Consider the following 22,529-nt stretch of genomic DNA (forward strand, 5'->3'; position numbering starts at 1 on the left):
TTTGAAATGTACCTTAAAAAACATTCCTTTGACAGGGCATGTAAAAAAAAAAGAAGACCCTATAGATTCACAGTATGGATGGATAGACTTTGCTCACTGGAAATAAAACAGGCCCAACACTTTCACACGGTAGGACTGAAATTCTGCAAGTTTGGAGTTTCCTTTCCATGCTGAGCCACTGCGCGCATCCCCCTCTTTGTATGTGGGTTTCTATGGGCCGCTGGGAGACAGGCAGACTACGATTCCCAGCTTTCCCCGGGGCAGAGAGCAGCTCTGTAGGAGGCGGCTGCGGAAAGGGGGCTTTGTGCTTGTCTGGCTGGCGCGCTGCTGTTCTGCGTCTGGCGCTTTGTGGGCGCTGCGCGCGGTGTGGGTTCCAAGCGGGCGCCGGGTGCATCGGGCAGTGCGTGCGGGGAAGGAGCGCTCCGTCCGGCCGCCTGCACCATGCTGCTTTACCCCTCCAGGGCTGCTCGGGGTGCAGAGAGCGCTGCAACATGCCGAGGCTGAGGTGGTCCCGGGTCCCCGCCAGCACCTCTCCGAGAAAGGGAGCCCGATTGTGCTGGGGAGGAGGAGGAAGAAGAGGAAGAGCATGAAGGAGGAAGGCGATCATTTCCACGGCCAGTGCTAGAGGGAGACAGAGATCTGTGCGCCTCGCCTCCCTCCCTCCCCGTGGCTCTGGTTTCCCATTTGGGAGGGCGAGGAGGGGGGGATCGGTGGACGTGAGAGGATACCCCGGGGCGAGGGGGAAGGAGTCACCCCGTGGTGGTTCTTCCGCGGCAGCCAGCGAGCGAGAGGGCTGGACGGATCTCCTGCTGCGCCCCCCATCCCCGAGGAAGGGCCGTCGCCATGGGCAATGCGGGGAGCATGGACTCTCAGCAGACGGACTTCAGGGCGCACAACATGCCTCTCAAGCTGCCGATGCCCGAGCCGGGGGAGCTGGAGGAGAGGTTCGCCGTGGTGCTGGTGAGTGGGGGACGCGGCGCGCTCGCCTTGGCCCCCCATCCCGGGCGAGACGGGCAGAGAGAAAGAAAGAGGAGGAGGAGGAGGAGGAGGGGGCTTGGCTCGCCCCCTGCCCTCCCTCTCCGTCTGCTCTCCCTCTGGAGATGGAGGGGTCGAAGGGGTCTGGAAACGGGAGACCCCCCAGCCAGCCAGCCAGCCTGCTGAGACCTGGAGCGCTGTGGCTGCCTTTCCAGAGGGGCTCGGAGTTGGAGGCAGGATTCCCAACAGCCTGTGGAGTAGCAGCTGATCCATTGTTTGAAGGGGGCTACGGGCTGACGGCGGTGCTGTGTGGCGGCGGAGGGGGAGAGCGGCTCCTGGGTGGGAGTGGGTGTGAAAGCGCAGCGGAGAGGCAGGAGGAGTGAATGGGTTTTGTTCGCTCGGGCTCGCCCCCTTCCTTCTCCCTCCAAGCCATCGATCCCTCCCGCCCCCTCCCCAAGCCAAGACCCGCAGAGTCAAAGATGTGGTTTGCCACCCCGAGGTTCCCTTGAAAGTTCTGGCTGCTCAGGCGGCCATTCAGCGACTCGTAGTAGCCGCGGAGCCCCTGCTAAGGAACAGAGCTGCGTCTCTACACACACCCAGAGGCTGCTAGGCTGGAAAGCGCAGCACACAGACACGTGTGTCTGCAAGGCTGGAAAGTGCAACACACACAGACACGTGTATCTTCAAGGCTAGAAAGCACAGCACACACACACGTGAGGCTGTAAGGCTGAAAAGTGCAGCACGCACACAGAGAGGTGCTTGTGTCTGTAAGGCTAGAAAACGCACGAGTGTCGCAGCCCTGGAGTTCGCAAGAGTTGGCTTGGCAAAGCTGCACCTCTTTTCGGTTCTTCACAGTCTGCTCGTGGGGAAGTTCAACGCGTGTGTCGTTTCCTCCACGGTGGGCTTTTGCGGCCCGATTCTGTACGCACTTACTCGGAAGTAAGCTCAGTTGAGTTGAAGGGGTCTTACTTCCAAGTAAGTTGCAACCTGAGTTTAAATCGGATTCGTGCACGGGGGGGTGGGGCAATCCAGTCCTCTTCCCTTGTCTTCCCCCCCTTCTTACTTAGTAAAACTCACCTGGTCGCAGCTGTGGCCACAGTTCTCCTTGCAATCTGCTCACTTACAATGAGATGAAGAGGGCGTGATGAGGACGCCTTTTTCCCCCTTCTTCTTTATAGAGCCTTTAATCCTCATTTGGAAACAAGAGAAAACCTTGCTTTTTTTCTGTTTAGATGGATAAGTGGTTACCCCAGGTAGATTTTGTGCTGTTTACAAATGAACCCCACAACATTTAATTGTATCCAGCAGTAGAAGTCAAGATTTGTCACTGAACCACCACATGTCCTACAAACATCTTCATGTGTGATGGTGACTTGTAGCTGCACTTGTACTTCATAGGAGCATTCACAGTGTCTATGCATGCCTGCTCAGGATAGAATTAAGCTCTGTTACTTTCAGTGGAACTTGTGTTGCAGGTACCAGTACATATGTATATAATTCCCTAAGGTCAGTAAGTAAGGTCAAAAAATCAGATCAACTGCCTTGCTTTTCAGAGAGCAGTCCGGGCCAATGATTCACACTACTTATGTCTGACAGAAGGACAACCAGGTGTAATTTCAAATTCTTTTCCAAGGTAAAGCAGTGGTGTGGCTAAGGTAGAGAAACTTGCTGGAGTGGAGAAATGAGAGTGAGTAGAGGTAAACCATTAAAACCTAGCCAAGAGGTAGTTACCCCAAAGGGACATTCAGTTCATTTCTGGTGTAGTGACCCTATACATTTTTTTTTTGTCCTAGGAGAAAAATGGTTAATATTTATTCATTTGATTTGGTGTATATCATACACCATGTGGCCTATGGCAATGCCCTAAAAGGACAAAGTAACAGAATCCACTAACTTTTAAGTGTAAACAAAAAAGCGCTCCTGGGGTAAAAAATTACTCCTAAGAAAGGTGAAAGTTAACTCTGCTTTCGTATACTGTGGATCTATGAAGCTTGGCCAGGGTTTCTCAGCTAGTGGTATGGGTACCACCAGTGGTACTTGAGGTGGTGCCTGGTGGTCCTTGCAGGACCCCTGGACCCTGGCACTTGGTATCAAGACCAGGAACATGATGCAACAAGCAGCAGTAGGCAGCTTGGCTCAGTGGGCAGAACTCCAAAGCATGCTTGTCTGTGCTCAAACAAGTCCTCCCGTCTACCCTGAGCCTCTTACTGGTGTTTGTTGCATTGCGTCTGGCCTCCCAACTCAGAAGTAACTGGCGATGATGTCACTGCCAGTTGCTTCTGGTGGTATTAGTGGACCATGTGAAGTGGTTCAGTGGACAAACCTCTAGAAACAATGAACTAGGCAGCTATATTATTATTATTATTAGTAAGAATATATGTATACAGTACTGCTTTTCAACAAAAAGTTCACACAGCAAAATCAGTCAGTGGTTCCATGTCCCAGAAGTTCTCACAGTCTATCCCCTTCTCACTCAAATAAAATAATAGGTAGCAATGCTAAATTCAAGTGAAATTAATATCTGTGTTTTAAAAAAATATTTACTAAATAGTCTTTCAGGCAGGTTTTAAACATTCATCTTGGTTCTCTTTATGTATTCTAGAGACCCCACAGTAATTTGTACCTTACCAAAGGAGCCAGCTGATTAGTGCTAGTTTTGGGCAGTACTGGCTGTGGATTTAATTTTGGGGTATAGAAACTCCTGCATACAGATCCTGCCCATCATGCAGTATATGAGGAGCATGTGAACCATTATTTAATGCCCAAGCAGCATGTTAGATATTATTTAAGGAAGGAAATGATCATATTTTTTTACAGTAAGAGTCCCTTGAATGGATTTGTACATTTTTCAAGAAGTGAGGAACTTTTCCCCCCAACTGCTGTGTCAGTAGTTTTCAGAGGCTTCAGGCTCCAACTTTGCTGCCAGTAGCTACATAATAGTTCCTGTTTCTTAACCTTTTGCATAATTTACTATGGAAATCAGCCTTTGTAGTAGGAATTTTTTTTTCCAAACTTGAGTTCAAGTCCAGCCAGAAGCAATAATGTCTTCTGACAGAACCAGTCAGGATTGCACATTTTCTTTTTCTGAACTTGCAACATTCTTGGTTTTGCAATTGTAGCCTTGCTGAATGGGGCCTTAAGTAATACATGATGATGAAAGGTGGTAATTAAATACATAATACGAGTCATTTTGCCTAAGAGAAAGTGAGAGTGAGATAACATGAATTAGGTCATACTTGACCTGCTTGCAGAGTAACTTTTCCCCCTTACTCCTAATATTTTCGACCACCTTTGTCTGTCTGTCCCTAGTCTGGAAGCACATCTCAACCTGTATGTGTTGATAAGCTTGTATATTTACTCCCAAGTGTGGCGAAACGTGGTTAGGTGGTTAAACAAAATGTTGCAGACCTCTGAGTTAGAGACTTTGGGCATCATGGGAAACATAATTCTTAGTAACCTGGGACATTTTTGATCATACTGGGGGCAGTGTCTAGCATAGACTCTGGCCTATAGGCTGGATTCTGTGCCTGCCCTAAGCCCTCCCCGCATGAACAGCACTTCCTGTTCTGTGAGGGAGTGTCAACAAAGCCTCCCCATGCGTCCCCAGTCTTCATGCTGGCCAGCTGCTTCTGGGTTCCAACGCCCTAGCAGGCTTTACTCCAGGATTTCTGGCCAGATGTAGCTGGCTGGGGTGAAGACTGGGGACTCATGGAAAGGTTTTGTGGAGCCTCCCTGGCGGAATGTTAAGCACTGTCTGTGCCATGGAAGCCTTTGCCAGTGCACAGCGGTCCCCACTTTGGAGATCACTGATCTAGGGCCTGAAGAGGTCTCACTGAGCTTTCTTGTCACTGCATTCAGGTGGTTGAAATGGAGAAAGAGCTGGTGAGGAAAGCTTCAGGGTGTATTTCAGGTCTGGATGTGGGTTCTTGTCCTCATTCTAAATGGTGTTGGGGAGGGCAGATGCATCACATGCAGTGTCTCAGGACCCCATTTCTTAGATCCTGCCTCATTACCTAATATTGCTGTTCCAGTTGGACATAGCAGTGGGACAGAAGGCAGGTGACTATAATGGTTTTGAAAAGAGATTCTCAATATCACTTCAGTTTGCCCAAATGGGACTGACTTTTTTGTGTGCAAGAGGGTCAAGTGATTTTTCTTCACCAGTCCCAGATCTGTAGTGTCTGAAGAGTCTGGAGCCAGTGTGAGTCTGGACCCAGATGCTGCTAGCAATTGCATATCATTAATTGTCATTAATACATTCACCCAGAATTGCTTAGCATCGTGGAATATTATGAGGTCGCATATCTTTTTCTTTACGTTCCAGTTTTAAGATGGAGCAAAATAATTGCAGTGGTCTTCACTTCCTCTGGTTTCTGTACAAAGAAGTTTGGGCTGGGATCTCAAAGGAGAATGCTGAAATTGCAGCTCTTCCAGCAGGGTGGTCTCTGTTTCAGTCTTTTAATAGCTTTTATGTTTACAGAGGACACATGGACAAGAAGAGGGGAATATGGCAGAGCCTGCAGAAGGGGCTAAGGTCTAATGAGCTGTTGCTGACACAGTTTGATCATTGGCTCACATATTTGTGGTGATGCTAACACGAAACATGTCTTAAAATGTGGTCTTTTGTTGGGCAGATGACAGTTCTGTGTGTGGCTCCTGAGGGACACAGAACAATACATTTGGAAGAGGGAAATAGGATACAGACTACACGATCCCTTCCAGAGGGAAGCCATGCTGATCTGTGGTAGCGACAAAACAAAACCCAACTTGCCTGTGGTACCTTGAACACTGACAGTTAATTTCAGTACAAATCTTCATGGGAAGCACAGTCTGCTTCCACAGATGCTTGTAGTGTTATCCTGAACTGGGAGGGAAATGTGTCTGTAAATGAAATGTATATTTGTATATATATATTTATACTTGTGCATGAGTATGCTGCTTGAGCTCTCCTCTTTTCCTCAATGACTGGTGTCAACTCCTCAGAGTGGGCTTACAAGGCCTGTCCCAGTGAGCGCAACCTGCAGGTCCTCCGAGCTGCTCGCAGCAAAGTCCAGCAGGCTGCCAGGAGATGTGCTAACGACTACTGGCTCCAGCTCTGTTCCCAGATACAGATAGCAGCTGACACAGGCAACATCAAGGGGATGTATGATGGTATCAAGCAGGCCCTAGGTCCAACACAGAAGAAAATTGCCCCTCTGAAGTCTGCAGCAGGCGAGGTCATCCAGGATTGGGCGCAGCAGATGGAACTCTGGGTGCAGCACTACTCTGAGCTATATTCCAGAGAAAATGTAGTCACCGAAGAAGCGCTGAACAACATTGAATGTCTGCCTGTGTTGGAGGAGCTTGACAGTGAACCAACCCTGGAAGAACTTCATGTGGCCCTGGACTCCCTTGCCTTTGGCAAGGCACCTGGAAAAGACAGCATCCCTGCTGAAGTCCTAAAGTGCTGCAAGAGATCATCATCACTGAGCTGCATGAAATCCTCTGTCTCTGCTGGAGAGAAGGTGGAGTACCTCAAGACATGAGGGATGCAAACATCACGCTGTACAAGAACAAAGGTGACAGGGGTGACTGCAACAACTACCGTGGCATCTCTCTCCCTAGCGTTGTAGGAAAGTTGTTTGCCCGAGTTGCACTAAAGAGGCTCCAGGTACTTGCAGAGAGCGTCTATCCAGAATCGCAGTGCGGATTCCGAGCCAACAGGTCCACCACTGATATGGTATTCTCCCTTAGACAACTGCAGGAGAAATGCAGGGAACAACGACAGCCACTCTTTCTAGCCTTCATAGATCTCACGAAGGCTTTCGACCTGGTCAGCAGGGACGGCCTCTTCAAGATTCTCCCCAAGATTGGATGTCCATCCAGGCTCCTCAGCATCATTAGATCCTTCCACAAGGACATGAAGGGCACTGTTGTCTTCGATGGCTCCACATCAGACCCCTTTGACATCCGAAGTGGCGTGAAGCAGGGCTGTGTTCTTGCACCAACCTTGTTTGGGATTTTCTTCGCTGTCCTGCTGAAGCAGGCCTTTGGAACTGCAACAGAAGGCATCTATCTCCGGACCAGATCTGACGGAAAGCTCTTCAACCTCTCCAGACTGGGAGCAAAGTCCAAAGTCCAGCTGAAATGTCTGCGTGACTTCCTCTTTGCCGACGATGCAGCTGTCACTGCCCACTCTGCCAAAGATCTCCAGCAGCTCATGGATCGTTTTAGCAAGGCCTGCCAAGATTTTGGACTGACGATCAGCTTAAAGAAAACACAGGTCATGGTTCAGAATGTGGACTCACCTCCCTGCATTACAATCTCTGCGCATGAACTGGAGGTTGTCCATGACTTTGTGTACCTTGGCTCAACGATCTCCGACACTCTTTCTCTTGATGCCAAGCTAAACAAACGCGTTGGTAAAGCAGCTACTACGTTTTCCAGACTCACAAAGAGAGTCTGGTCCAACAAGAAGCTGACGGAACATACCAAGATCCAGGTCTACAGAGCTTGCGTCCTGAGTACACTGCTGTACTGCAGCGAGTCATGGACTCTCCGCTCACAACAGGAGAGGAAACTGAATGCTTTCCACATGCGCTGCCTCCGACGCATTCTCGGCATCACCTGGCAGGACAAAGTTCCTAACAACACAGTCCTGGAACGTGCTGGAATCCCTAGCATGTATGCACTGCTGAAACAGAGACACCTGCGTTGGCTTGGTCATGTCGTGAGAATGGATGATGGGCGGATCCCAAAGGATCTCCTCTATGGAGAACTCGTGCAAGGAAAGCGCCCTACAGGTAGACCACAGCTGCGATACAAGGACATCTGCAAGAGGGATCTGAAGGCCTTAGGAATGGACCTCAACAAGTGGGAAACCCTGGCCTCTGAGTGGCCTGCTTGGAGGCAGGCTGTGCAGCATGGCCTTTCCCAGTTTGAAGAGACACTTTGCCAACAGTCTGAGGCAAAGAGGCAAAGAAGGAAGGCCCATAGCCAGGGAGACAGACCAGGGACAGACTGCACTTGCTCCCGGTGTGGAAGGGATTGTCACTCCCGGATTGGCCTTTTCAGCCACACTAGACGCTGTGCCAGAACCACCTTTCAGAGCGCGATACCATAGTCTTTCGAGACTGAAGGTTGCCTCTGTGTGTGTGTGTGTGTGTGTGCATGAGTATAGACAAAAATAGAAATTGTACAACAGGGACAAGTGGGTATAAAATGTGAGAGGTACGGTTTGTGACAACCTGTTTTCTCTAGATCTCTTTAGTTTTTTTTCTATCTCTCTGTGTTTCTACAGATTTATGTACAGTATGTATGGATCTACTTACTTGCCAACTCGGGATAACATTTTGCTGATGAGATAGACTGTAAATGAATGCTAGTGTCTGAAATCCTGAAATAATTTTCAGATGGTTAGGCATGTGTGTGTGTGTGTATGTGTACAAATGTGTTGATAGCATATTTCCATACCAAATAATGAACTTAGTTTATTGGAGCTTTACTGATGAAGGTATGAACCCATTCTGTCAAGCTGCATGTGTCACTTGATCTAGCCTTCAGTAAGCTTGGAATCGCCTGAAAGAAAGTAATAGCCCTGCTTTAAAAAAGACTCTGATGAGGAGGATTATTCTATGGCTCTGACATGGATATGGATGAATCCATACATCACAAATCACTCCTTTTGGAATATGCGTTTTGACAGAACCATAGAATAAAACCACAAGCGTAGGGGCTAGTCATTTCTTTCAGACACAGCATAGGCTGATGCACAAGAATCGGTACTCAGAACCAGAGCTACCCATATCTTTTCACTTTTGAATGGAACAGCAACTGGAGTATATGGTTGTATTTTTGAGCTGTAAAGAGTTCAGAAGGGAAGGATTAAGCAACCCTTCCCTTCTGTGGTACCTTGGAGTTCCTTGCGGTTTCTTTTCACTGTAGAAAAAAAGTTTGGATACTTTTGTAAGTCTGCCACTTAACATCTACGTAGTTTGATCCTAACTAAGCATCATGTGAATGACGACTCCAAAAGATGAAAAAATCTTTCCTTGTACACTAACCAGTGCAACAAGGGATGCAAATAGCTTATACATTGAAGCTAAGCAGACATTGGAAGCATTTCTTAGTTGGGAGATTAGTAATTTAATTATATTTGTTGATAAGGTTTAGTTTTTTAATCAGAGTCATGAAAAGCTAATTTATATATCCTGATTTTTTTAAACTTGAGATGATCAAAATAAGTATCCTGAAATAAGTATTTTCTATTGAGATAGCAAAACGCTAAAAAAAGTTTCAGATGAGTTTGTTTTAAGATGCTAGTTCCCTGAGTTTGGACATAACTGGGATTGTGGATAGTTCAAAAGTGGAAGCTTTTGATCTCTTCCTCTGGCATGTGGAGGGGTAGAATGGAGTTGAAAGCAAAGGAGGGCAAGCTTGTTTGCTACCATTAGTGTTTGTCTAGTTTTGATCAGGAGGGTCAGATTCAGACAGTGGGCCGAAGTTGGCATCCATGGCACCTGCTGAGAGCCGGAAGTGACATCATTAAGCAGTAAGTAATGTCATTAAGCAGATGATGACCAGAAATAAGCGCTTCATTCTCACCTTGGAACGCATTAGCTGCAAACGACTTCAAGATTTGCAAATGAGAAAATATGCAAATCTTGATCATATTTTCAAGATATGGGAGAGCCTCATTATGGTGCAAGGTGCCCTTTCAGCAGTTCTGCTGAGCAGTGCTCCCTCTAGTTTCTGTCCATAGCATGTGGAGCAGTTAATGACATGAGCAGCACATTACCATTGTCATCTTAAAACAGGCAATAGCCAACCAGACAACTGTAATGACCATGCAGCCACAAACTCCAGCCTACCTTGACCAGCACTCACCCTCTAATGCTGCCTCTTGGGCAGGCCAATCCTGAGCTGCTCGGAACGCCCAGGCTCTGCAGCACTGAGACGGGCTGCCGCCAAATTCTGCACCTCCCAAGCTATCGCAGGAGGCGTCTCGGGAGAAGGGGACGTTTGTCCCCCCGAGTAAGGTAAGCAACCCTGCAATGGGGCTACTCACTTTACCTCCAACCATTTGGTCGGCGGTAAAGAAAAGGCACTCGTGTAGGGTGCTTACCCCTGGATCCTCCTCCTGCCCCCCCGTACGCCTCCTGCCTGCCCCTTGGCATGCCTCCTCCCTGCCCTCTCTTCGCCCCCACCGGCCTCTCCCCTCCCTGGAACGCCTCCTCCCCGCCCCCATCTACATCCCTGCTTGCCGTTCTGCAGCTTGGCGGTCCAGGAGACCGCCGAGCCATGGAAGCTGGGTGACCGCCCCGCGCTAGCCCAGCACTGGCAGCAGCCCGGCAGTGAGCCCCGCAAACGTGCCTTATAGCACGTTTACAACTGTGGTCGGCGGCACGGCCCCGTGCCGCCGACCACAGGATTGGGCTCTCAGTCACCACACTCTGGCCCTAAGTTACTGACTTCCTTAGAAACATTACTTCTTTCAGCAATCTGCATTCCTGGTCACAGCTGGCATGAAAGAGATTAGACAACAAAGGAAAGAAATAAATTGGCAGTAGCTTTTTTTTTCTTTCTGCTCATGTTCCTATGGTGTGCTGCTGAGGAGCGCAGCTCAATTATAACAGGCCCAATTATCATGCGGGCCGGATAAGGAGCTTCTGTGGACCTTATGTTTGACAGTCTTGGCTTAGTTGATTGTCTGAAGCTGGTCAGTGTCTCCCACACCCCTGTTTTCAGAACAGTCCGTCATTAATTTCTTACTTGCTGTGGCCCCTTGGGAAATAATATGTGTCATTAATAATTTTAATATTGTTCTCCAGTTTTGCTGCTATGAATGCTAGAGATATTCTGGGATTTTCAAACAAATCTTGGCATCCTCAGGATTCTAAATAAGTGCATCGTGTTTCTTGTCTGGTTGAGATATTTTTGTTTCGTTTTTGTCAAGATTTTCACACTTGTCCAGGGCTTTTAGTGGCTAGAATCTGTGATAATTCAACAGCAAGACTGGTGGGATGGATTAAGTACAGTATTTTTATAGTAACTAGTATTCATTATTTTTTGAAGGGACTCATACAATTTGTGCATCTGTGTGAATTATAACAGTTGACATACTACATTTATATTCTGCCTTTTTCTCATCATAGAGCTGAAGGCAGCTTCTGCGGGATTTTCCCCACCAACACCCTTGGTGTTGGCCAGACCTACACCCGTTTGGCTTCAGCAAGGTGTCTATCTCACATGACATCAGACCATGCTCTGGGCCTTTAAAAGGCAATTTTTGGGCAAGTCTATGTAGCAGGAACCCATATGGAAGCTTAGCAGCTAATCTGGCTTTCTTGATCCTGCTGATGGGTTATCATTCAGTAGCAGAGTATACATAGCCCCAGGTTCAGTCTGAAGTGAAATGATTTCAGATGGCAGAGATGGGTTGCAACCAGACCATACTTATGATGGTGGGATTTGTCCAAATTAAGTAAAATAAGGCCATGTTGCATGCTCATAATTCCATACTAGCAAGAGTCCATTGACTCCTTGTTTCCACTGTTGGAATCTATTGTAGCCTTGTTTTCTGGAGTAATTTTGTCTGATTACCAATACTATTAAGATAGTACATGTTCAGTTTCTTCCTTATTGTAGGTTGTGCTGGTACTGGCATTCTGACACACTCTTGCAGCAAATAAAAAGATATGACAGTCAGAGGCACTCCTACCGCAGATCGTCACTACTGGAGCAGCGACTCTTACTTGGAGCTCAGCGTTCTGGAAGTTCAGGGATGAAACAATGATATAATCATGTCACCCCCAACCTTCTCAGCTCTTGCATTGATTAAAACGTGAAAAGCCCACCTCCCTTTGGGGCGATCTTTAGGCTGCTTCGGGCCCAGCCGCTGTGAGCTCTTGTCAGCAAGTGGTGAAAACATGACTCATGGAGAGTGCATGTGGCGGATGGGCCCAAAGCGCCTCAAAGATTGCTGAAGGAAGGCTTGGGTGGTGTGGTTGATCCCTCGAGCCTTGTTCCTGGGGCAGGTTGCCCCCCCCCGGCCTTGTGGTATCTCCGATGATGGTCTGTGTATTTTTTTAGGATGTCCTTGTTATTCTAAGCATTCAGAAGTTTTTTATTCCTAATTCCTGAATTATCTGCAGTGTCCTCAGTTTCCGACTTCTGGCTGCACTGGGCTGCCACTGGGGCTGTGCTGACTTCATGCGGATGGAGGCAGTGCTACAAGCCATTGTCGAATGCCAGTAGAAAAACTGTCAGGAGTACTATTTTCAGTTTCTAAAAGTACTTCCATTTAGATCCAGCACTAATTGTTGTTAAAAGTTAATATAGCATTTGACTGCATTTACAGTCATTTGCACAGTGAAGGCAGTCAATAAGAGTGCCTCCAGGCCCTCTGATTGTGTGTTATCCAAGAAAGGGGATAGTAGCCCAGGGGCTGTAAATGAGTTTTTTTGTTATTAAATCTTAGGGTGCTATTAGACATAATGATGGCAGGAGCCAACCAATGGCCTGCTGGTTTCCTATAAAGTGGCTGTGGGTGTGTGTGTGAGAACATTCCCTGCACCCATGCTTTTTCACCTGCAATATCTTTTAAAAAAATTGTTTTAATTTTTTTTTTTTCACAGTAGGGGGAGAAAAATCATTTCAATTATTTTCAATCTTGGAGCCCCACTGAGAGAAAAACATCTACCCACCCCCCCCCCCCAAAAAAAACCAGGAAAAAGGAAAGAAAAGCAGCAAGGAAGAGAAATTATAGGTGGGGAATGAGTCAACTTTCCCTTTCGCCTGAGCATGCCTGCTACCCAGATGCTACCCAGATTCAGAAGTGGTATTACTCAGAGAGTGTGTTGGCGCAATGGTAAAATATGCTGCATAAGAGCATCTGAGACCTAGATTAAAACCTGTGTGAGATGTGCCTGTTCTTGCTCTCTGTATTTGCACATGCTTGTGGGAACTCTTTTTTTGAGAAGCCTTGGAAGGTCATCCAGATGAACCACTGATAGTTCTCTTTACCCTGAACGAGACTGGAAATTTCTGACTTTAGACACAGCACTTTGGTTATCCATTAAAGCTTAGGAGTGAATGTTTACTTTTAAGTTTATGGGTGGACCCATGAAGCCAGATCCGTATTTAAATCGACATATAAGTGTTTGACTGGATGAGGATCAAATGGACAGAAGAAGCAATGTTTTATGACCCTTGTGTCAAGCACATTGGTTCTGCATGGAAACGCATCATATGTCACCATTATCATCCTTCCCTCCAGGGAAAAGTTCTATTGTCGAAAAGCTTGAAATGACTAATGGTGATGCTTCATCCTGTCCGCCTGGAGTGGACAAAATGAGAATGTGTGGATGCATCTCAGCAGTGGTGGACCTCCCCAGCCCCATGCCCTGGGACAAAGGCCTGCAATGGTACCCCCCCCCACAGGATGCTGCAACTCCCCAGCTTAAATCCACCCCCCCTCCACTTACCTGGAGTTCATGGTGCCTCACATGACTCCAGGACATGTCAGGGAAGCCTCCTGAAGGTTCCCTGATGCTTTAAACTGTGCTTCCGGCAAACCAGAAGCACAGTTTCTGACCCTGTTGGGAGCCTCAGGGAGGCTTCCGCAGGCTCCTAAAGGTGCGTGAGGCTCCACACATTTGCCCTATAATGTAAATGGGAGATCTGCCACTGCATCTCATTGGGAGTTCTTATAACAATGCGCAACAGAGTTTAAATGCACATACACATAGGACATTTTAATAAGTGGTGCAAGGAACATCAGTCTGTTTCTAAGACATTTCTATTTTTAACTCTAACTCTATTTTACTATTAACTCTATTTTCCTTTTTTTCTTTCTTTTAACTCTATTTTTTTTTTAAAGTAACAGCCTGATCCTAATCAACCCATTTTTGCCTGATCCCCAGGTGTGCCATTTGGTCCCTGTTGCATATATGCAATGTTGGGCAGAAATGGCTTAAGCCCCCCTGCCAATGTCATTGTGCCAACGGAGAGTACACCGCATCCTTTGTTGGTGATAGGGGCTTTTGCAGAGGTCTCCTCATGGTAAGGGAACATTTGTTCCATTACACTGTAACAAGCCTCTGCTGCCTGCATGGATTTTGTAAGATTTGCACCTGCAGTTTTAGTGGTGCAGAACTGAGGAGAGTAAGGAAGAAGGAATAGAGTTAGGATCTTAAAAAACATAAGAAACATAAGAACAGCCCCACTGGATCAGGCCATAGGCCCATCTAGTCCAGCTTCCTGTATCTCACAGCGGCCCACCAAATGCCCCAGGGAGCACACCAGATAACAAGAGACCTCATCCTGGTGCCCTCCCTTGCATCTGGCATTCTGACATAGCCCATTTCTAAAATCAGGAGGTTGCGCATACACATCATGGCTTGTACCCCGTAATGGATTTTTCCTCCAGAAACTTGTCCAGTACCCTTTTAAAGGCATCCAGGCCAGATGCCGTCACCACATCCTGCGGCAAGGAGTTCCACAGACCGACCACACGTTGAGTAAAAAAATATTTTCTTTTGTCTGTTCTAACCCTCCCAACACTCAATTTGAGTGGATGTCCCCTGGTTCTGGTGTTATGTGAGAGTGTAAAGAGCATCTCTCTATCCACTTTATCCTTCCCATGCATAATTTTGTATGTCTCAATCGTGTCCCCCCTCAGGCGCCTCTTTTCTATGCTGAAGAGGCCCAAACGCCATAGCCTTTCCTCATAAGGAAGGTGCCCCAGCCCAGTAATCATCTTAGTTGCTCTCTTTTGCACCTTTTCCATTTCCACTATGTCCTTTTTGAGATGTGGCGACCAGAACTGGACACAATACTCCAGGTGTGGCCTTACCATAGATTTGTTCAATGGCATTATAATATTAGCCGTTTTGTTCTCAATACCTTTTCTTATGATCCCAAGCATAGAATTGGCCTTCTTCACTGCCACTGCACATTGGGTCGACACTTTCATCGAGCTGTGCACCACCACCCCAAGATCTCTCTCCTGATCTGTCACAGACAGCTCAGAACCCATTAGCCTATATGTGAAGTTTTGATTTTTTTGCCCCAATGTGCATGACTTTACACTTACTTACATTGAAGCGCATCTGCCATTTTGCTGCTGCCAGTTTGGAAAGATCCTTCTGGAGCTCCTCACAATCACTTCTGGTCTTCACCACTCGGAAAAGTTTGGTGTTGTCTGCAGACTTAGCCGCCTCACTGCTCAGACCCTGTCTCCAGGTCATTTATGAAAAGGTTGAAAAGCACCAGTCCCAGGACAGATCCTTGGGGCACACCGCTTTTCACCTCTCTCCATTGTGAAAATTGCCCATTGACATCTACTCTCTGTTTCCTGGTCTTCAACCAGGTCTCAATCCAGGAGAGGACCTGCCCTCTAATTCACTGACTGTGGAGTTTTTTCAGTAGCCTTTATAATAATAATAATAATAAAACTTTATTTTTATCCCGCCCTTCTCCCAAAAAGGGACCCAGGGCGGCTAACAACATATAAAACAAATTAAAACATAATTTCACAGATAAAAACATATTAAAAAACACATTAGCAGAACCGATAAAAACAGTAGTCAGAAGAGTCAGAATAAAAGAGCATAAAACAGCAGTTCTTAGAGGAATCGGGCCTGTAAAAAAAGCAACTAAAAGATATATAAAAGATGTTAAAAAGGCCATAATGTCAGAAGGCTTGGTTAAACAACAAGGTCTTCAGGCCTCGCCAAAAGGACTCAAGAGAGGGAGCCATTCTCAAGTCAAGGGGAAGGGAGTTCCACAACGTTGGTGCCACTACTGAGAAGGCCCTATTTCTTGCCGCCGCCCCACGTACCTCCTTAGGCGGCGGCACTTGTAAAAAGGCCTTCTCTGATGACCTGAGAGGACGAGCCGGATTGTACGGGAGTAGGCGATCTCTAAGATAACCTGGCCCAGAGCAGTATAGGGCTTTAAAGGTCAAAACCAGCACCTTGAATTGGGCCCGGAAACGAATGGGCAGCCAATGTAGCCCCCGGAGAAGCGGGCTGACAGAGTCAAACCGCCTAGCTCCAGTGACCACACGGGCCGCCGCATTCTGCACTAATTGCAGTTTCCGAACTGTCTTCAGGGGCAGCCCCACATAAAGCGCGTTACAATAATCTAATCTTTGGTGAGGGACCTTGTTGAACGCCTTCTGAAAGTCCAGATGTGTAATGTCCACGGGTTCTCCCGCATCCACATGCCCGTTGACCTTTTCAAAGAATTCTATAAGGTTCGTGAGGCAAGACTTACCCTTACAGAAGCCATGCTGATTCTCTCTCAGCAAGGCCTGTTGATGCATTGCGGTGCCACCAAGATCCATCCCCTCCCTCCCAATGCTTACCCGCCCCTTCCTTTTCCAGATACTCCCCCCTTTCCAATCCCTCTCTGCCACATTCCTCCCTCTGTCAACCTCCTCTGCTGGCTTACCTGTGCTCCTGTGGGTATCCGGTAGTGGTAGTGGGCTGCAGGTAATGCCACTGTTTTCTGCAGGAGCTCAGTGGCTGGTGGGGTCATGCTGCCTGCAGCATATTTATCATAACCACATATCTATCCTATGTGACTGTAAGTCACTTAAAAATTTTGAGTATGACTCATGTGATACAGTGTGGGAAACAACCAAACTCTAGTCCTTGTGGGTGACTGTTTAATTGGACCGATGCAGTAGTGATGAATTTCCTTGATCCAGTGAAGAAATGTGGATTTTAGGTAATTGTAATTGTTTTGACCATATGGCCCTTAATGGTTTAGGACCTAAATGCGTAAAGGACTGTACCTCTCCAACTGTATCTGCTCATTCAGTGAGATTGTCTAGGGAGATTTGCTGATTCAGGGCCAAATCCTATCCAACTTTTCAGCACTTTTCAGCTAGTCACAGTGCAGCCCTACCTTGAGTCAAGGTTCCCCTACCTTGAGGAGGCCTCTGTGACTGCCCCTCACACCACAGGATGCATCACATACCCCATTGACATGACTGCACCGGTGTAGGAAAGTTGGATAGGATTGGGCCCTCAACCTCTATTTGAAAATCTAATTAGCAGTAACCAGTGACAGGGCCATTTTTGTTGTGGTACCGAGCCATTGGAATTCCCTGCCCCAGTGGAGGTTTGATCTACTGACATTTTTATTGGGGGGGAGGGGTCAAGACATTTTTATTTGGCCTAGCCTTTCATTTATCGTTTTTTTGACATATTATTGACATATTCTGTCAAGTTGGTTATTATTGTTTCATTTTGTTTTAGCTGATTAGACAGCAACTGTTACCCTGCACATACCTGATCTTGTCTGATCTTGGAAGCTAAGCAGGGTCAGGCCTGGTTAGTACTTGGATGGGAGACCGCCTGGGAATATCAGGGTGCTGTAGGCTTGTACCATAGTCTTTCGAGACTGAAGGTTGCCAACCATTTAGCTGATCAGTTTCATTTATTTATTTTAGGAAAGGACGGAATATAAATCTTTTAAAATAATTAAATAAATATGGAGAATCATCGCACCTGGGCTTTCTTCCTGGAGGGTGGCCTTTCCTGGCTTTTTTCTCCCCTGCAGACCCAAATGATGAATGGGATATTTTTAAGACTACAAAGCAGCTAATGTTTGAACATGTATGGTGTTGATTGGTGTGATGTCATCGCATAGATTCAGGGATTAAGAGACAAAAGATTTTAATATCTGTTGTGAGCTACACCACAATACTATTAAGTGTTTCAATGCTATTATGATCCTTTTATCTTACTTTATAGCAGTGTATACTTTGAAATTAATTAAGCTGCGGAATCCTGGATTTCCTTCCTACTATGACAACTGCACGCTTAAAAAAAAAGTTTCTTGAATTATTTTTGGCTCTCTGGTTTGCTATATGGTTGATGTAGGGTTTGATATATAGGGCGGGAGTTCTTAAACTTCTCAGGAGTACAACTCCCAAGGTAAGTTCTAGCAGGGGAGGGGGGAATGCAGCTACATGATCCCCAGGATCGCACTGCTATTGTTGGTGTCAGGGGCTGTTTTTTACTTACAAGAAGCTGCAGCAGGCTTCTGGGGATGCGGGGAGTCCTACAGAAGCCTCCACAGGGCTCCTAAAGCTGCGGATACTGTGAAAAGAACGATTGCCACCCACTTCCAGTTTCACAATCGCAAACCAGAAATGGGTTGCAATAGTTATTTTTACAGTCTGCGGTGATTAGGAACGCTATGGATATAATCATAGCTCATGGGCAGCCCAATCCTATCCCCAGTGGCACCGCCGGGTGCAGCGGTGCCAAAATGGCTACTGTTGCATCCAGTGGCTCTGCTGGGGCTGTTGGAGGTGTTCTCTGGAGAAGGGCACTCGTCCCCCTCCCTCGGAAAGGCCCCAAGCCCCACCATGGGACTTTTCAAGTCTGCACGCTGTGTCGGGCTTTGCAGCCTGACCCAAAGGATAGGATGTGGCAGAGTATTCACTTATTCACGATATGCCGGCTTTCAAAGGGGAGGGATACACATTGTGAAATTGTCCAAATTGTGGAATTGTGGAGTTGCCCATATTGTGGGCTGTTCCTTCTTGTGTGAGGAATGGTCAGCAGAAGCAGGTAGGAATCATTCTATAGCCATTGCTTTGGCAGGCAGAGAATGCCATTCAGAAGACTGCTTAGTAGAACATTTTCACCTGTTATAGGCACAATCCCCTAATATCTATAGCTACATAGATGATTATAGTACTATGTTTGAGTGAAATGTTCAAGGATATGGCATTTATTTCAGTAATCAAAGGAAAGCATTCTCTGCACAGTGATAATTACATCATCTTTGGTACAGGAAATCTATAACTACTGTGTGTATTTGGTTGCATGCTTATTTAATCATCTCATACAACTCTAAATGAGGAACTTGTTTTACTATTCTAAAGATCGTTTAGCACTTCATAAGATCAGAACAGTTTAACAAACGCATTTTCTTCTGCAGGATGTCTTTGAACTGAATCCTGAAGTGCTCTTCTTCTGAAATACTCAGCCTCTTGGCTAATTTTAAATGCAAAAAGGCATGGACGCATCAAAAAGTACTTTTTGATTAGCATGTTACTATGATCCTGCTGTGACTTTTGACCAAGAAGTATAGAACATTTTGTAGACATAACAGCCCTGAATCAGAAAACTGTGTGGAATGAGCTTTCCAGAGGTGCTTCTTTCTTAAAAAGAAAAGCAGCTTTCTATGCAACATTGGAAGCGGTTTCAGAAACTGCCCATTCTTTCACAAAGCTTTGTTCATCAAGGTGGCCAGTGGGAAGGGGTGAAGGAAGGGAAGATGGTATCAGCTCTTCTACATTGGCCAGAACATTTCTACTAGCCTTCTGAATAATCAGCATGATTTGCTTGCGTGTTGGTGGCCACACATGCTCCCAGTAGCAACTGCATAGGAGCTATTAAGTTATGAATTAGTAGCCTTTTGGAGCTAGAATAGAATGTTATATGTGTTGCATAGAATATTATATGTGTTGAAAAGTACACAAGTTATGTAGAGTAAGAGAATTAATATCTCCAGCCCTTACCCCTAGATGTGATGGAAAGGGCAGTCTTATTCTTGCTGCATTGCTGTGAATTGGAACCTAAGGACTTGGTGTACTGGCAAGGTAAATGGGCTGTGATATGCAGGTGGAAAAATAAATACTGCCTCTCAATCCACAACTGCCATATTTTCCTATGCATTCACTTTCCCCCTGCTTGATTAACAATTACATGTCATTCATTGAAAATGAGCAGGCTCTTATTCTGCTAGGGCAAACTAGTCATGTGGGAGCTGTTGTTTTGAAGACATCTTTGATACTCCATGCGCTTGTGTGCTCTGGTGGCCCTGAAGTGATGCCACTTGGGCCGCACATGAAAAAATCTGTAATTTTCATGTCTCTCATTTTAAAGCCACACAGCTTTGGTATTGGCAGCAAAAGGAGATACTTAGTGAAGGCTCTGTTATTGTTTAATTTCAGACCGTTTGGGGATTTTTGTAGCCATCTCTCGCTTTGGTTTTCCTGCAATGGTTGTTTTTATGCCTTTTTTCTGTCCTTCAATTTTTCTTTTCATTTCTAATTTTTTAAATTGTCTTTATAAGGTGGGAGTTGCCTCTTGCAAACATAAATATCAAGAATGAAATTTGTAAGGGTGTGTGCTGAATGAGAGGCCTGTATAAAGACTAATTGCCTCTTGGGGGCCTGCAGAGGGGAAGAGACATCTTTATTCTCACCTTGAAAAAACCAGCTGTTTCCATGGCACTCAGTTTAGCAGGGCAATGGTTCTTAATTGGCAACGTTCCACCTCATTTGGGGTTGGGAAATGTCTCTATGGGGGATGTAAAGGCAGTAGCGTGAAGATAATGGGCCTTCTTTTCCAGAGGCTAGGAAAGACTGAAGGAAAACAAAGATAACTTATGATATCAAAGCTGGAATGGAACCCAAGACTGCATATCTATATAAAAACACTGAGGGCTGTGTGACGAACAAGACAGTCCAGCATTGGCCTGTGGCAGAAAGCAACACTATAGCCAGAAACCAGGTAGAGGTCTCTGAGTCAGAGGGTTGAACCAAGGGTGCTGAAGAAATTGCTGTGCATGGAACATTCTCTCCACTTACTCTGCATTGAACCGAACTGGCTCCACTTAGGCCGGACATGAAAGTATCTGGAATCTTCATGTGTTTGGAATTCTTCTGGTATCGGAGGCTTCTCAATCTAGGAAATATTCTCCAAGAATTCTTACTCTTTTTGTGTTGGTTGATTTATGGGGTATGGACTGGCTTGGAGGAGCTGGATTTATGGTGGCTTAGGGGAGCTGGAAAACAGACATTTTCTGTCACATAAGGGCAGGGCTGTATCTAATCTGTACAAGCATTGTAACATTAATGGCAGTGTTAAGCCAGAGAGTGGGGAGGAAGTTCCGTAAGGAAGAGGAACTGACCATTTTGTGTGTGTGTGTGTGTGTGTGTGTGTTGTACAGCAGTCACGCTTTTGCACAGATCACACTAGTCCTCAGCATGCCACTTTGGAAGTGGCAGGGGTAAGATGACAGAGGCTGAAATTTTATCCACACTTACCTAGGAGTAAGACCCCATTGGCTGTAATGGTACTTACTTCTGAGGCATGCATAGGATTGGACTCAGAGCCTCTGTTTAGTTGCAGGTGTTGTATGTGCCCTATGTCTAAAAGCATCCTGGGTGATCAGTGCATATTTTTTAATGCAGGCAGATTTCTGATGATGACGACTTAGGTTTCCTGTTTCCTCCGTTCATGATCATTAGGCAACAGTTGGGTGTGTTAACTGCATAGAATCCAGAAGAAGTCATACACAGGCCAGCATTTGGGTGGGCCTTGTCAGTGCTCAGGCATGAACTCCTGCCATAAATGAAGCACAAACTCTCTCTCTCTCTCTCTCTCTCTCTCTGCTTTGTTTTTGTTTTCTAATAGAAGAATATGTGTAAGAGTTCACGCAGCCTAATATCAGCAGCAGGACAAAGAATGCCTTTGCCAGTGTCCTTGTGGTGCTGCAAAACTTAGTTTTATTGTGCAGGGTAGGCCAGTCATCACTGGGGTCTAAGTTTGCCAGATCAGTCAGCTGGAGAAACATAATTATCTCTCATGCTCTTGTTGCAGCAGGAGAAAAGGCAGCTGCTGCTCTTCCTGCCTGTTCCCTCCCTGGCCTGGATATCTATTCCCTTTCTAACCTCATGTTTAATCCCCGCAGTGACTACATGCCTTTGTGGGGTGATCAAGGTGAGTGGGGCATCAAGCTGAGTGGGGCATCTCTGCTCTTACATTCAGTCAAGTGCACAGTTGCTGAATGGACAGGGACCACTGTGTGGGCTCAGGCCACTGACATCAGCAGGGGCTCCTGTCAGGGTGGGTGGACAGCAGGGTGGGGAGGAGCAACAACTGCCTTTTCCACTTCAACGGGAGTAATAAAGGCAATTACCTTTCTCCAGCTGACTGATCTGGCAACTCTGCTGGGGTCTCTTCATTCTCTTGCTGTACCTGCATTTCAAGCTGCACATCCTGGTGAGCTTGCCAAATAGAATACGGTATCTGGGATCTTTTAAGGTAATCAGATGAGGAATGTTGATTTCTGCAGGTTCATGGTACCAGAGTTAATTATCCTATAAGTTGCTCTTCTGTTTACTGGAGAGCAGCCACAAATCTACTGTCTTAACATTGGGGAGGGGGAGAGTTAAAGACTGACATAAGAACATAAGAAAAGCCCAGCTGGATCAGGCCAGAAGTCCATCTAGTCCAGCTTCCTGTCTCTCACGGTGGCCCACCGATGTGCTTCAGGGATGCACACAAGACCTGTATCCTGGTGCCCTCCCTTGCATCTGGCATTCTACCTCTAAAATCAGGAGGTTGCACATACCCATCAATGGCTTGTAACCTGCGATAGACTTTTTCTCCAGAAATTTGTCCAATCCCCTTTTAAAGGCATCCAGGCCAGATGCCATCACCACATCCTGTGGCAAGGAGTTCCATGAACTAACTACATGCTTGGTAAAGAAATATTTTCTTTTGTCTGTCCTAACCTTCCCAACACTCAATTTTAGT

General features: G+C 46.4%; 1 protein-coding gene across 7 annotated transcripts in view; it reads left to right on the top strand.

The window, feature by feature from the left end:
- The first annotated feature begins 400 nt into the window (after positions 1–400).
- FMNL2 (formin like 2) overlaps positions 401–22,529 on the top strand; it is a 215,902-nt gene continuing 193,773 nt past the window's right edge. For all 7 annotated transcript variants that reach the window (XM_066611970.1, XM_066611966.1, XM_066611972.1 and 4 more), the window contains exon 1: positions 401–960. In XM_066611970.1, coding sequence (XP_066468067.1) covers positions 844–960 — 117 coding nt within the window. In that variant the 5' untranslated portion in view covers positions 401–843. The remainder of the gene's footprint in view (positions 961–22,529) is intronic.

Source organism: Tiliqua scincoides, chromosome 1 (assembly GCF_035046505.1).
Source record: "Tiliqua scincoides isolate rTilSci1 chromosome 1, rTilSci1.hap2, whole genome shotgun sequence".
In the NCBI taxonomy this organism is placed as follows: Eukaryota; Metazoa; Chordata; class Lepidosauria; order Squamata; family Scincidae; genus Tiliqua; species Tiliqua scincoides.